General features: G+C 38.6%; 1 protein-coding gene across 1 annotated transcript in view; it reads left to right on the forward strand.

Moving 5' to 3' along the window:
• Nucleotides 1-12,379, forward strand: part of MPP4 (MAGUK p55 scaffold protein 4) — a 38,311-nt gene that overhangs the window by 12,848 nt on the left and 13,084 nt on the right. Inside the window, exons 9-14 of the mRNA XM_049615250.1 lie at nucleotides 678-874; nucleotides 3,071-3,135; nucleotides 5,528-5,545; nucleotides 8,086-8,124; nucleotides 10,136-10,156; nucleotides 12,286-12,300. Coding sequence (XP_049471207.1) covers nucleotides 678-874; nucleotides 3,071-3,135; nucleotides 5,528-5,545; nucleotides 8,086-8,124; nucleotides 10,136-10,156; nucleotides 12,286-12,300 — 355 coding nt within the window. The remainder of the gene's footprint in view (nucleotides 1-677; nucleotides 875-3,070; nucleotides 3,136-5,527; nucleotides 5,546-8,085; nucleotides 8,125-10,135; nucleotides 10,157-12,285; nucleotides 12,301-12,379) is intronic.

The raw sequence follows: 12,379 nt of genomic DNA on the forward strand, positions 1-12,379 counted from the left end.
AACAGTGACTTAATATTTTGTATCATACTACCCTCTTCTATAATGTGTTGAACATTTGTTCAATACTGTGTTGCACATTTTGTTTTGAGAGACAGATAGAGAGGGAGAGCACAAGTGAATGAGGGCAGAGATGGATAGAGGGAGAGAGAGAATACCATGAAGGGGGGGGAGAGAGAAACAGCAGGGCTCACCTGAAATGGGGCTCGTGTTCACCCGAAGCAGGGCTTGAGCTCACCCCATGCGGAGATCAAACTCATGAAGCGTGAGATCATGACCTGAGCTGAAGTCAGATGATTAATCTACTGAGCGACCCAGGCGCTCTGGACATTTTTCAATATTGATGACATGAGAGGCAAATGAGTAAATGAATACAATAAAAGGAGACGGAGTACAAGAAGTTAAAAAGTAATATCAAGAATGGGAAACACTTGAGCAAAAACTTCTAAGTTTTTGATTACACAAACTTAGACACAAACAGAATCACAACTAAGAGATTCTGTTGGCAAAGTCACTTTTTTGGTGGATCTTAGACTCAGTTCAAGAGGCAGGTTCCCCTTTTGGAGAGTATGGGGAGGAAAGATAGTAACAGTAGGTAGAGGAGTAGAGAAATGGTTTTAAGTCTTGACAGCCCATGGGCAAGGGTTCTTTTGATGGGACCATTTTGTACCTACTGTCAGGTATATGTTCGTGCCATGACCGAGTACTGGCCCCAGGAGGATCCTACTATCCCCTGCATGGATGCAGGGTTGCCTTTTCAGAAAGGGGACATCCTGCAGATTGTGGACCAGAACGATGCCCTCTGGTGGCAGGCCCGGAAAATCTCAGACCTTGGTACCTGTGCTGGTCTAATTCCTTCTAACCACCTTTTGAAGAGGTAAGGAAATTCTTACTTCTGGACTCAGGACTGAACTATCAGGACATAAAATGTTTCTCAGGCTTCTGTTATTGTATTTAAGATTAGGTAAAGAGTGACAAGCAGATAGATAAACATATACACTGGTCTGTAAATCCAAAAGTCAACTTATCCATATGCCCTAAGCATTTTAAATACTCAGGAGACCAGAAAAATCATATCATATAGAAAAGAGAGAAAAGCACTTGTGAAACTCAAAAAGATAGTTCTAACTCCCTCTATTAATCATTCAGGCCTGAATTGAAATGTCAGTTATTGAATCTGAACCCATGGCTGTCATCTGTGTGTCCTTGAGATCTGAGGAAATGAGTAAAGACAGAAAATAGAAAAGGGTCCAAGGCCCAGCCAATGTTAAGAAATTGAGAGGAAGAAAAGGAACTAGCAAAAGAGATTGAGGAGTGACCAATGAGGCGGGATGAAAATCAGGACAGTATAGTGTCTGACCAACCACGTCAGCTGCTATAGAGAGGACTGAGAACTAACCATTGGATTTAGCAATATGGCAGTCATAAAAGCAATTTGAAGAAATTATGGCATGAGACATTTTAGTACAAAGCAGAGCAGAACAATGGGAGAGTAACTGGAGAGGAAAGGGGAGTGGTGTGAAAGAACTTTTTTAGATGAGGTACATAATGCTCGTAGGAACAGTCCAGTGAGAGGGAAAATTTTATGACAGAGAAAAAGAAAGGAACTGCTGTTGTCAATGTCCTTGAGCAGACAGATGGAGACATGATCTAGTACAGTTGGACAACACAGGGGTTAGAGGTGCTGACCCTCCATGCAGTCAAAATTCTGCATATAACTTCTGACTCCCCCAAACCTAACTACTAATAGCCTACTGTTGGCCAATAATATAAACAGTGGATTAACACATATTTTATGTTATGTGTATTATATACTGTATTCTTATAATGAAGTAAGCTAGAGAAAAGAAAATATTAATAAGAAAATCATAAGGAAAGGAAAAACACATTTGCAGTACTGTACTTGTTTATTGGAAAAAATCCATGTACAAGAGGGCCTGCTTAAAGGTCAACCATATACAAGTAGAGGCGTTGGCCTTATACAGGATCATAAACAGTAATAGTAACAGCAGAGAATCCAGAATGTGTGGACATAGTTGAGGGTGAGGATATGGCGAGAGCTTGTGGAAGTTCTCTGATTGTCTCAGTGAAATAAGAAGGAATGTTGTAAGCTGAGAGTGAGGGTGGGTAAAGAAATGCTGGGAAAGAGAGAGGAAGAATGATGAAAACATGCACCTCTCCTCACGTCCATGGTCAGGGAAATCAGCCAGCAGGAAAGAAATCAACAAAAGCTACTCAACACAGCTATTCCCCTTCCCCCAGAGCTTGTTTACCAGCACACAGCTGTCAATGGAGAGGAAACAAGCCGCCTCTTAAAAGATGCAGGGGAGCAGTTCCCTCAGGAGACCTGGGATTTGGTTAGAGCACGAGGGCGAAGGGCTCACCTACTCACAGTAGGTGCTGAAGTCTGGGAGGCTTTGTTGAAGACTGACTTCGACTTCCATGGGGTGTGTGAAAGGGCTTCAGGGAAGGCGGGTGGTAGACAGAGCCTTACAGGGATTAACATGCAGAGGATAAGGGATGACCCAAGCTTTGGGGGACTGACATAAACAGGGATAAAGGCTTTATAAGGTTAGTCCTTATGGTCTCAGGGCAGAAAGCAGTGAGGAGGCTCAGGTAGGGGTCTTGCAAGGAGCCCACAGAAATGACAGGCTTATTGGATTAGCGCGCAAATAAAGGATGCAGAAGGAATTGAAATCCACATGGCTCTAAGGGATTGAGCATCAACAACCTGGGAGGGGAACCGGAACATGCTGTGAAGATTCAGAGACCAGGTGAAGCAGGCTTACCCACTGGAGAGGCAGGGGCCTATGGGTCAGTCGCTGAAGCTCTGGGGCCTGTGGCCAGATTTTTCAGTCTAAGAGTTGCTCTGAAAGGAGCCTGTAAGACAGGAAAAACGTGATAAGAAAACCTGTATATTTGGAGAATATTTGACAATGTGTTTGGAGAAGAAATCTCCCTTTTCACTTGGGTAGAAGCAGCAGAATTCTAGGAAGCACTGGATCTATTTCACCTGAGTTAACCTGAGTTGTTTTGTTTTTTTTTTCCTCATGGTGTACTTCTTTGTGCATAGGAAGCAGCGGGAGTTCTGGTGGTCTCAGCCATACCAGCCTCACACCCACCTCAAATCCACCATATGTGAGTGTGCTGATACCTCAAACCCAGCGTGTGCATCGTGGGGAAGCCTGCTCCTTCTCTCCCAGGGCTGGCTTCCTGCCCAAGAGAGGAGCTCTGACTGTCCCCACTGCCCAAATAAGCTCCTAGCAGCCATCTGAAATCCTACTCTGCACCTTCATGCCTTTGGATTTATAAGAGTTTTCAGTTTATAAAAATGCAAATGTTCCTGTGTCGGTGATACCTTCTGTGATGGCCCCCCAACTCTGAGTGCCTCGAGGTCTTTACAGCTAGCTTATACATTATACATATGCTGGTGAACAAGGCTGCACACACAAACCTTCATGTGGGCTCTATGCAGGGGGGTTAAATTTCACACTATTCAGAAGCTCTGATGAACAGTCGTGTGTGCATTTGATGAATAAACATGGGACTGAATTATTACTTAATCAATGCAGTTTCCTCGCTAGATGGTAATATTCAAACGGCAGTGGGGGAATGGTTAGTAAAGGTATCCATGGTGGCAAAGCTTGTGAACTACTTGCCACCTGAAAAGAGGGGCTGCAGCTTGGCAGAGCTCAGCTGGAACTGTCTGAGCAAGGCCCTTTCAGAAATGGCCCTCACCAGCCCCCCCCCTCCCCCCGAAAGGAAGTAAGGTTGGGGGTGCCAGGAGGGAGGGAGAGGGACCTGAACGGGAGGCTGCAAGGGGACTAAAGCAGACAACAGTGTCAGTGTCACCAATTGGCCCATGGCAAGTCCTTACTTTATTACTCGTCTAAGCCCAAAATTAGTTTTTCTTCTCTTTTTCTCTTGAAAATTTATGATGACAATCATAGAGACATTTTTGAAAGAAGAAAACTCTCTTATAATTCCTTCAGAGTGGCAATGTTTATTTATTTATTTTTGAGAGAGAGAGAGGGAGACAGAATTCCAAGCAGGCTGTGCACTGTCAGCACAGAACTGATGTGGGGCTTGAACTAAAGAACCCAGAGATCATGATATGAGTGGAAATCAAGAGTCGGACGCTTAACCAACTGAGCCACCCAGGTGCACCTATCTTTTTTATTTAACTTAACATTTTATCAGAAACATTTTTCATGATGTGATCTTTATAGTGATATTTTAGTTATTTCTTTGTGTTTTGAAAAAGGTTTTTTTTGTTTTTTACCAAACCAGATTGAGGTACTTCTTTAATTCAGTTTCCTATTTCATTTCTCAAAGGCACATTGAAATGCTAATAAAGCTTCTTTTTTTAAAAACATTTTAATGTTTATTTATTTTAGAGAGAGAGAGAGAGACAGAGCATGAGTGGGGAGGCGCAGAGACAGGGAGACACAGAATCCGAAGCAGGCTCCAGGCTCTGGGCTGTCAGCACAGAGTCTGATTCAGGGCTCAAATTTACAAGCCATGAGGTCATGACCTGAGCCAAAGTCGGGTGTTTGACTGAGCCACCCAGGGGCCCCGCTAATGAAGCTTCTAATCAGCATCTGGTAACTAGGAGGACCCCTAGCTGATGTTTAATTGGCTCCTGTAGCCTAAGTGTGATTTACGTTAGACTTTTGGAAAAGCCCATCCTGAAATATGGTTTGTAGCCCCTATTCTTATACTCACAAATCTCTAAGTCCAGGAACCTCAAGGGTGGAGTCACTGACTTAATTGGTCACTTTTCATAGGGTTGTTTCTCATGGGGCATGTTCAGTTTCTAAATTATTAGATCATTCCTTTTCTTTTTAACTGTTTTAGATGATGCTGTAATAAGTATTATTGTGTATCTTTCTGATTAATGTTACCATAGAGGGGAAAAATCTCAGGAACAGGTTATTAGGAGGTATGGGCACTTTTATTTAACAAGACTTACTGAAAAATTTGCAGATGGCTATCATAAATATATTACTAAAGATGCTCATACAATTAAGTTGTCGCTGTTCTGTCTTTTTTCTTTCTTTCCTTCCTCTCTCCCCCTTCTGCATTCCCTCTTCCTTCCTTCCCTCCTTCCTGCCCTCCTTCCTTCACTCCTTCCTCCCTTCTTTCCTTCCTCTCTTCCTCCCTCTCTCCCTTTTATTCCAGTCAAGATTTGAGTTCCTAAAATATTCTGAACTAAGTGCATTAATTCAGAAATGAATAGAACACAACCCTTATAGAACTTTAAGGAGGGAAGGGAGTGGGATTTGCCAGAAGCAAAATCCCTATTTCCAACAAGATTCATAAATGTATTAGTTTCTATAGGATACATATTTATCATTTCATTACTAAATCTCTACCAAATTTCTATAGATTAAGCCTAGAACATTAATTAAATGATTTTGGCACTTTGCTTTTCTTATTGTAAGTTAATCTGAAAAACTATAGCATTAACTATTGTGCTCTCTCTCACTCTCTCTTTTTTTCCCCACTTCCATTATTTGTCTGTATCCAGCAATTTCTATGGAAGAAGGTAAGAAATAGTATTTGAAAAAAGAAACCCTCATCTCCAAAGTCTTGTAGAACTTTTGTATAGTTTTGTTAATTCACTTCAATTCAGTTTAGCTATTTATTAAGCTCTTCCTATATACCTAGTAGTGTTCCAATCACTAAGATCTTAATTTGTCAAAAGATGTCAGTCAAAAGAAAGCACACATGATGTAATTGTCCTAACACTGAGAGGAATAGGAGAAAATAGAGATAACATTTATATGCAGCACGTGGTAAAAATTCAATAAAAGTTGTGAAACTGGCTTGCTGTTTTGTGTCAGCTGTTTTACACACACTGTCTTAAAAATAACCCTGTAAGCAATTCGTGATTGTTCCCATTTTATGGATGAAAAGATTGAAGTCCAAAGAAGGTAAGAATATTGCCAGATGTTGCAGGCAGTGTAGTCTGGATTGAAGCTTCTGTTTCAGAGGCAAATGGAACCTCCAGTTATTACTTCTCTCTCTGAGCCCAGACACCCAGATGACTCATTATGATGCCACACACACACTTACAAAAGCAAGAAGGCAAGATGCTATCTGCTTGTGGAGGGGAAGAGAGGCTAGAAGAGCACTCCCCTAGGCACCCCCACAGCTCAATCCTGAAACTGGAAATGGGCAGGTCTTTGGAAAGGCGGGGTCTCTGAGGTCTTGGTGGGTAACAAGCCCACTGTCTTAATCTGCTCAGGTGGCCATAACAAGATACCACAGACTGGGTGGCTTACACAACAGACACTTCTTTTCTCACAGTTCTGACAGCCAGAAGTCTAAGATCAAGGTTCAGCCGGTCTGGTTTCTGATGAGATTTTCTGGCCTGCAGATGACTGCCTGTCCTTTTGGATTGGGGCCCCAATCAATCTTATGACCTCATTCAACCTTAAAGGCCCTGTCTTCAAATACAGTCACACTGGGGGATAGGACTTCAACATATAAATTCGAGAGGGATACAGATCAGCCCATAACACCTACCCTTTGCCTATAGTGTGGAATTGTTGATTTTGAGAGAATAAAATCAGTGTCTGTCTTGGATCCCAGGCTTGCAAGTTAGAAAAATCAGGGCTACTTGTGCTGTTACTGGAAATTCACTCGTGTAAATTCCTCTGTAAAACAGGAATAATAATAGTAGTTTTCTTTGATAAAAAAACGAAAAAACAAAACATAAAACCTCTAGTTATGTCTTAGGAACTAATAAATTCACTGTTGTTATAAAATACTAATCTGAAATGTAATCTCTGAATAATTATAAGGAATTGAATGGCAGCTATGTTACTTGTTTATCTGTGCCCCTACCTCTATAAAACAGTATTATTTTGTAAAAATTTTTATATTGCATATGTTACTTAAAAACCATAGTTAATGATATGGTCTGTAAGAAGGTGGTGATAGGTTTATTATGTGACTTGATAATATTATAGCTTATTATACAGATAATTACTTGCACTTTTGGAACATGATAAGACTTATTTATTAAACCACTATTTATTTCTCACCTAGGAAGTGCTGGGCACTATGGTAGGCACAAGATGTATAGTGCTTTCTGAAAAAAAATTATTTTTTCAAAACGTACATTTACATTAACTATTTTCATATTAAAAGGAAAATTCAGTTCAACTTAAATAATTTGTCATGTACCTATTCTGTGCAAGACACTGTACTAAGCTCTGTAAAATATGTAAAAATTAGCAAGACAGTTTATGCTTTTAAGGTACTATCTAGGAGGGCAAATAAGACAAATACTCAAATGGTTGTATTATATTACATCTATATATTAGGATAGATGTGTAGTAGCAGGGAGTTCAAGGTAGTAGGAAGAAAATGCTATGCAGTTCATGGCAGAGATAATCATTTTAGTTAATGTTTGAGATGGACCTTGAAGCATTACAGGCAAAGGGAACAGCATAAGCAAAGGTACAGAGGACTGACTGATGGTGGCTACTGTAATGGGAATATAAGATATGTGAAGGAAAGAAATGGACAATAGCCTTCAAAGTTGGGTTTGGGTCATGTTGTAGAGGGTTTTGAATATTAGGTGGGGTCGGCTTTAAAAGTTATGGTCTCTTATTCTCTTATATATACCCTAGTTAAAGGTAAAAATAGTTAATTTTTTAACATTATTTTTATATATTATAATATGTATTATTTATTATTTTAACATTTATTGAGTGCTTACCATACACCTGAGCTTTTCATACACTGTCTCAGTTTATCCTCACTTACATGGGAGGTATTGCTACCATCTCCATTTATAGATAGAGAACTGAGGCTTGAGGTAAACTAATTTGTCCATTCATAAAGCCAATGCTTTTAAAATGTTAACCATTTTATGTTATGTTGCCTTCTATACCATAGATTTTCATTGAATATGGTGGAGTCCTTTTTATCTCTCCAAGTGAGCAAGCATAAGGAATATGCTTGTTGTAAGAGTAACATTATTGTAAGGTGGTCTGAGTTTACTGACATAAGCCTATACGTTGGGAAACTCATACATTTTAAGTTCTATTTTTCCCTTACTGTCCTCTTTTATAGAAGATGACATGAAGATTGATGAGAAGTGTGTGGAAGCAGGTAACATTTCCTTTTGATAGAATTACCACCAGAAGGCATATGAAGCACTTCAGCAGTAGATTCTCTGACGCAGAGTTGGCCAAATGGAGCAACAGGTTTCCTCTGGAAGAAATGTGTAAAATGAATTCCCCTGCGCCTGACTTTTTCTGTGGTTCTGGCACTTGGAAGGGAGGCACAGCTGTGGGAATGTCTCCAGGCTCCAAAACCAACCTTCTACTAAGTTCTAGAAACCAGTGTCTTAGAAATGATCACAGGAACATTCAGTAATACTCAGGTGTTACATTCAGTAACATTCAGGTGGAATGTCTGGAAACCACCATGCTTTTGTGAAATACTATAAAATACTGAAATGCCAATTTTTAAAAAGCAACATATAGCTTTTGTTATTGTTTGGTACCATCTTCTGGTGGATTCTAGTATAGATAAATAGAAGTGGGTTCCAAATTTTTGAGAAATATATGAAAACTTTTTACATTTCTATACTTAATTTTTTTTTTTTTTTGTAAATTGGGAAAAGGTTTTCCAAATTTAGTGGCATAATGAAGATTGGCTCAAGAATCACCAGAGTATTGTTGGGACAGTAGTTGGAGAGTCCTTAGTCAGATAAGTGAATTTGTCTTGGCTTTCTGGGCTAATCTAGTTTTTAGAAATTAAAGAACAATATGAAATCTTTAAATTGTGGATATTTTAAAGATTCACATATACTTCCCAGAACAACTACAGAATAATGCTGACACCATATTTATTTTGCCAGGTACACATTCGGGTTTTTAAAAACTTGCAGTAATATTCATTTCTTTCTATAATTTTAATTTACAATTTTTATTAGGTAATACATTCATATATTTTATAATTCAAAAACTTCCAAAGTATAGAGTTCCTCCCTTTCCCTTCTCCTCTACTCAGTTTTATTTCTTGAGGCAATAAATGCTCTGTTTCTTCCTGATCCCTCCAGACATATTCTGTGCATGTAAAAGCAATGATGTATATTTTTTCTCCTCTCCCTATCATCATCCTTACCATTCTTTTAAAAATACCTTTAAAAAGAACACAACAAAAAAGACTTTTTGATGGTACACTATACACACTCTTCTGTCCCTGGCTTTTCTCCTTAGCATTGTATATGATTCCATCTTAGTACTTAAAGAGCCTCTTCCTTTGTTTTTAACACCTTATTGGTTAAATAAATTATTGTGCATTTATATAATCACTTATCAGTAGATGTTTGAGTTATGTCCAGTCTGTTCTATTACAAACAATGCTACAACAAATAGCTTTGTAAATATATTGTTCCACATGGTATGAGTAAACCTTAGATGCAGTATTGCCTGATCCAAGGACGCAAGCATTGGTAATGTTGCTATATATTTCAAATTGCTCTCCCTCTACATTCTAGTTTCATGATCCTTAATATCTCTTTAAAATGCTAAAAAGAACTGTTTTAGCATTTTAAAGAGATATTAAGGATCATGAAATTAACTGAAAGTTGGTTTACATAAAATCTTTCCTTATCGCCTACACAAGCCTATGCAATCAAACCAATATACTCACTCTCCTTGCCACGTTCCTGTTGCTTATGGTTCCTCCCCACCCCCTACCCTGCCCCACCTTCAGTCAGGGTGCATCTCTCCTCCATCTGAAAGCCCTCTAATAGCAAAGCTGTGCACTGACAATCCACTGGAGTTTCCTGTGACATTCTACCTTTCCCTTCCCTCTGAGCCTCTTTTACATTTTATTTAGTCTCTTTTATTTTATTTTATTGATTATAGCCTCATACAGCATACCTGCTTATTGTCATAGCCCAGCTACTTAATACCACATATCTCATTTAAAAGTTCAATATGCCATAGAGACACCACTGACTTGGCCTTGATTCAGGAAAGATTTTTAGAAGTTAGTGTGTATGCAGAAGCATAGGGTCAGGGAATTCATCTGTTAAAGTACAGGCTCAGTATTGATAGTAATAAAATGACACTTTTGGTTTTTTTTGTGTCCCCATGGGAAACCATAGATGAAGAAACATTTGAATCTGGTAAGTAAAAAATGAATATTTGGTATTGATTTTTAAGAGTGTATTCCAGATATTGGTATAATTTAAACACACATCTAGGGATATGATACAATAATTGTTTAAATACCTCAACAGTATAATTGTGAGATATTACAAGCTTCACCTTAGCCAGTGCTTCTTTTGGGGCATTTTGGAGTTCTTTGGGATCATTTTTTGGTTGTCACATTGATTTGGGGCACTGGCCTTTAACTGGTAGGACTCAGGAATGCCAGATGTCCTGCAGTGTGTGAGACCATCCTGCGTAATATTTTTAATGTCCTATTGGACAAAACACATTACAAATATAAATGAGCAGTTCCTTAACACACAATAGTGATATACATTTTCATAAGACATAACATGAAAAGCTCAGTTGTTTAGAAGACAGTCACTATGGAGAGAGACATTTGAACAGGATTAAAGAAATTGCCTCGCAACTATTGAATAATTTACTCCACACATTCTGTCCGCTCCATACTGATAGTAAATAAACTAGAAAGTGAAGTATCTATGCTGATTGATTATTTTCTTTTACTTTAAAATGTTATTTGTTATTATTGATGACATATGGTATCACCAAGTGTGTGATACCAACATCAGAGTAATGTTGACATCATTAGTAATGAAATAGGTCTCACAGAGTATTTTGAAAACTGGCAACCTTTTGGAGCATGTTAACATTACTCAACTGCTCCCAAGTATATTTCCTCCTTTTCTCCAGTTCATCAGATTATAATTGCTTTGGTATATTATCCCTACTTCAATTAAGGCAATTTCCCTTTTATATACAAGTAAACCTGGTCTGTCATTACTTATCAGAGCACTTTTTTATTTCAGAATTTACTGTTACTTTGCCCTTCTATTTTTCTATACTTCATATAAGGAATATTTTCACTTCCTTTAATCCATGCTTCTTCATTATAAGTGGGTATAAGCATCTAATAGTTTCTTATTCATAGTTTCTCATGTCTTCTAGAGAAGTCATGCCCGAGGATTAATATTTTGAAATACACATTTTTAAAATATAAATGAATTCTTTTTAATTTTTTTCTTTATATTACAGTTAGAGTATTGCATTGGTTTTTAAAATTAAGTGTGCAATAGATTATATTAATTTGATTTCATAAGAATCGAGAGATTGCCACAAATATTGGTTATAAAAAAGATGGCACTAAGACATATAGAGTTGAGAACTATGCACCTAAATTATTTACTTACCATTTATGTTGTTTCTAAATTTTCTAGTTTTGGGGTGCCTGAGTGGTTCAGTCAGTTAAGCATCCAACTTCGGCTCAGGTTGTGAACTCACAATTCATGAGTTTGAGCCCCCATATGGGGCTCTCTGCTGTCAGTACAGAGCTCACTTTATATCCCAGGTGCCCTTCTAAGTAAATAACTCGATACTCATTCATGATGCTTAATTCTGTTACTTAGAGCTCTTAGTGGGCAGTTACATTTCTTCAGTTTTGATCTCAACTCTTTTCTGAATTTAGTGTCATGTGACCTTGAATTTCTCTGGGAGGTGATGATATAATCTAATTAGGAATGCCAATTAAAAAAAAGTAACAGAAAACATGGATATTTAAGATATCTAGAAAACAAAACAGCACACTTTGTGTTTAGTTCCCCTTGTCTCCAATGGGCTGGCTGGAGATGGACATGTGTCACTGGACCCAGTGAGGAGTAAAGAATGAGGATGCTTAGGCTAGAGGCTGCTGCAGCACCTCTGGAGCAGCAGCATATGGCCTCTGGGAGAGAAGGAGAGAGGAGGCTCAAATCAGTTGCCTTCCTATAATTTCTGTCTCTCAAGCCCCATTTTAAGCCAACCAGTGGAGAGGAGTCTTCATAGATAAAATCTTCAGGGAGAATGTAGATAAGTGACTTGCAGAACAAGTCATAGTCCTCAGAGCAGCACAGTCAGGTCCCACGAGTTCCTGAGTCCCCAGTTGTACGTTGTTCATTTGCCTTGCCAGACCTACCCAGGTTACAACTTTCTCTAAGAGAGACATAAAAGCCTCATTTTTGTAACTTGTCTTTAGTGGATGGCCAACTCGATCTTCTCAAAGACTTAACTTTTTCATGTCTGTTTTTTCACTTGTCCAAATATCCAGAGGAGCTTTCAGAAGGTAATTGTTTGTTTTTATTTCCTGGGTAAGCCAAACAGAGCTATATTTAAGATTTTTCAGTGCCTCCATGTGCATACTT

This window comes from Panthera uncia (genome assembly GCF_023721935.1).
Source record: "Panthera uncia isolate 11264 chromosome C1 unlocalized genomic scaffold, Puncia_PCG_1.0 HiC_scaffold_3, whole genome shotgun sequence".
NCBI classification, from domain to species: Eukaryota; Metazoa; Chordata; class Mammalia; order Carnivora; family Felidae; genus Panthera; species Panthera uncia.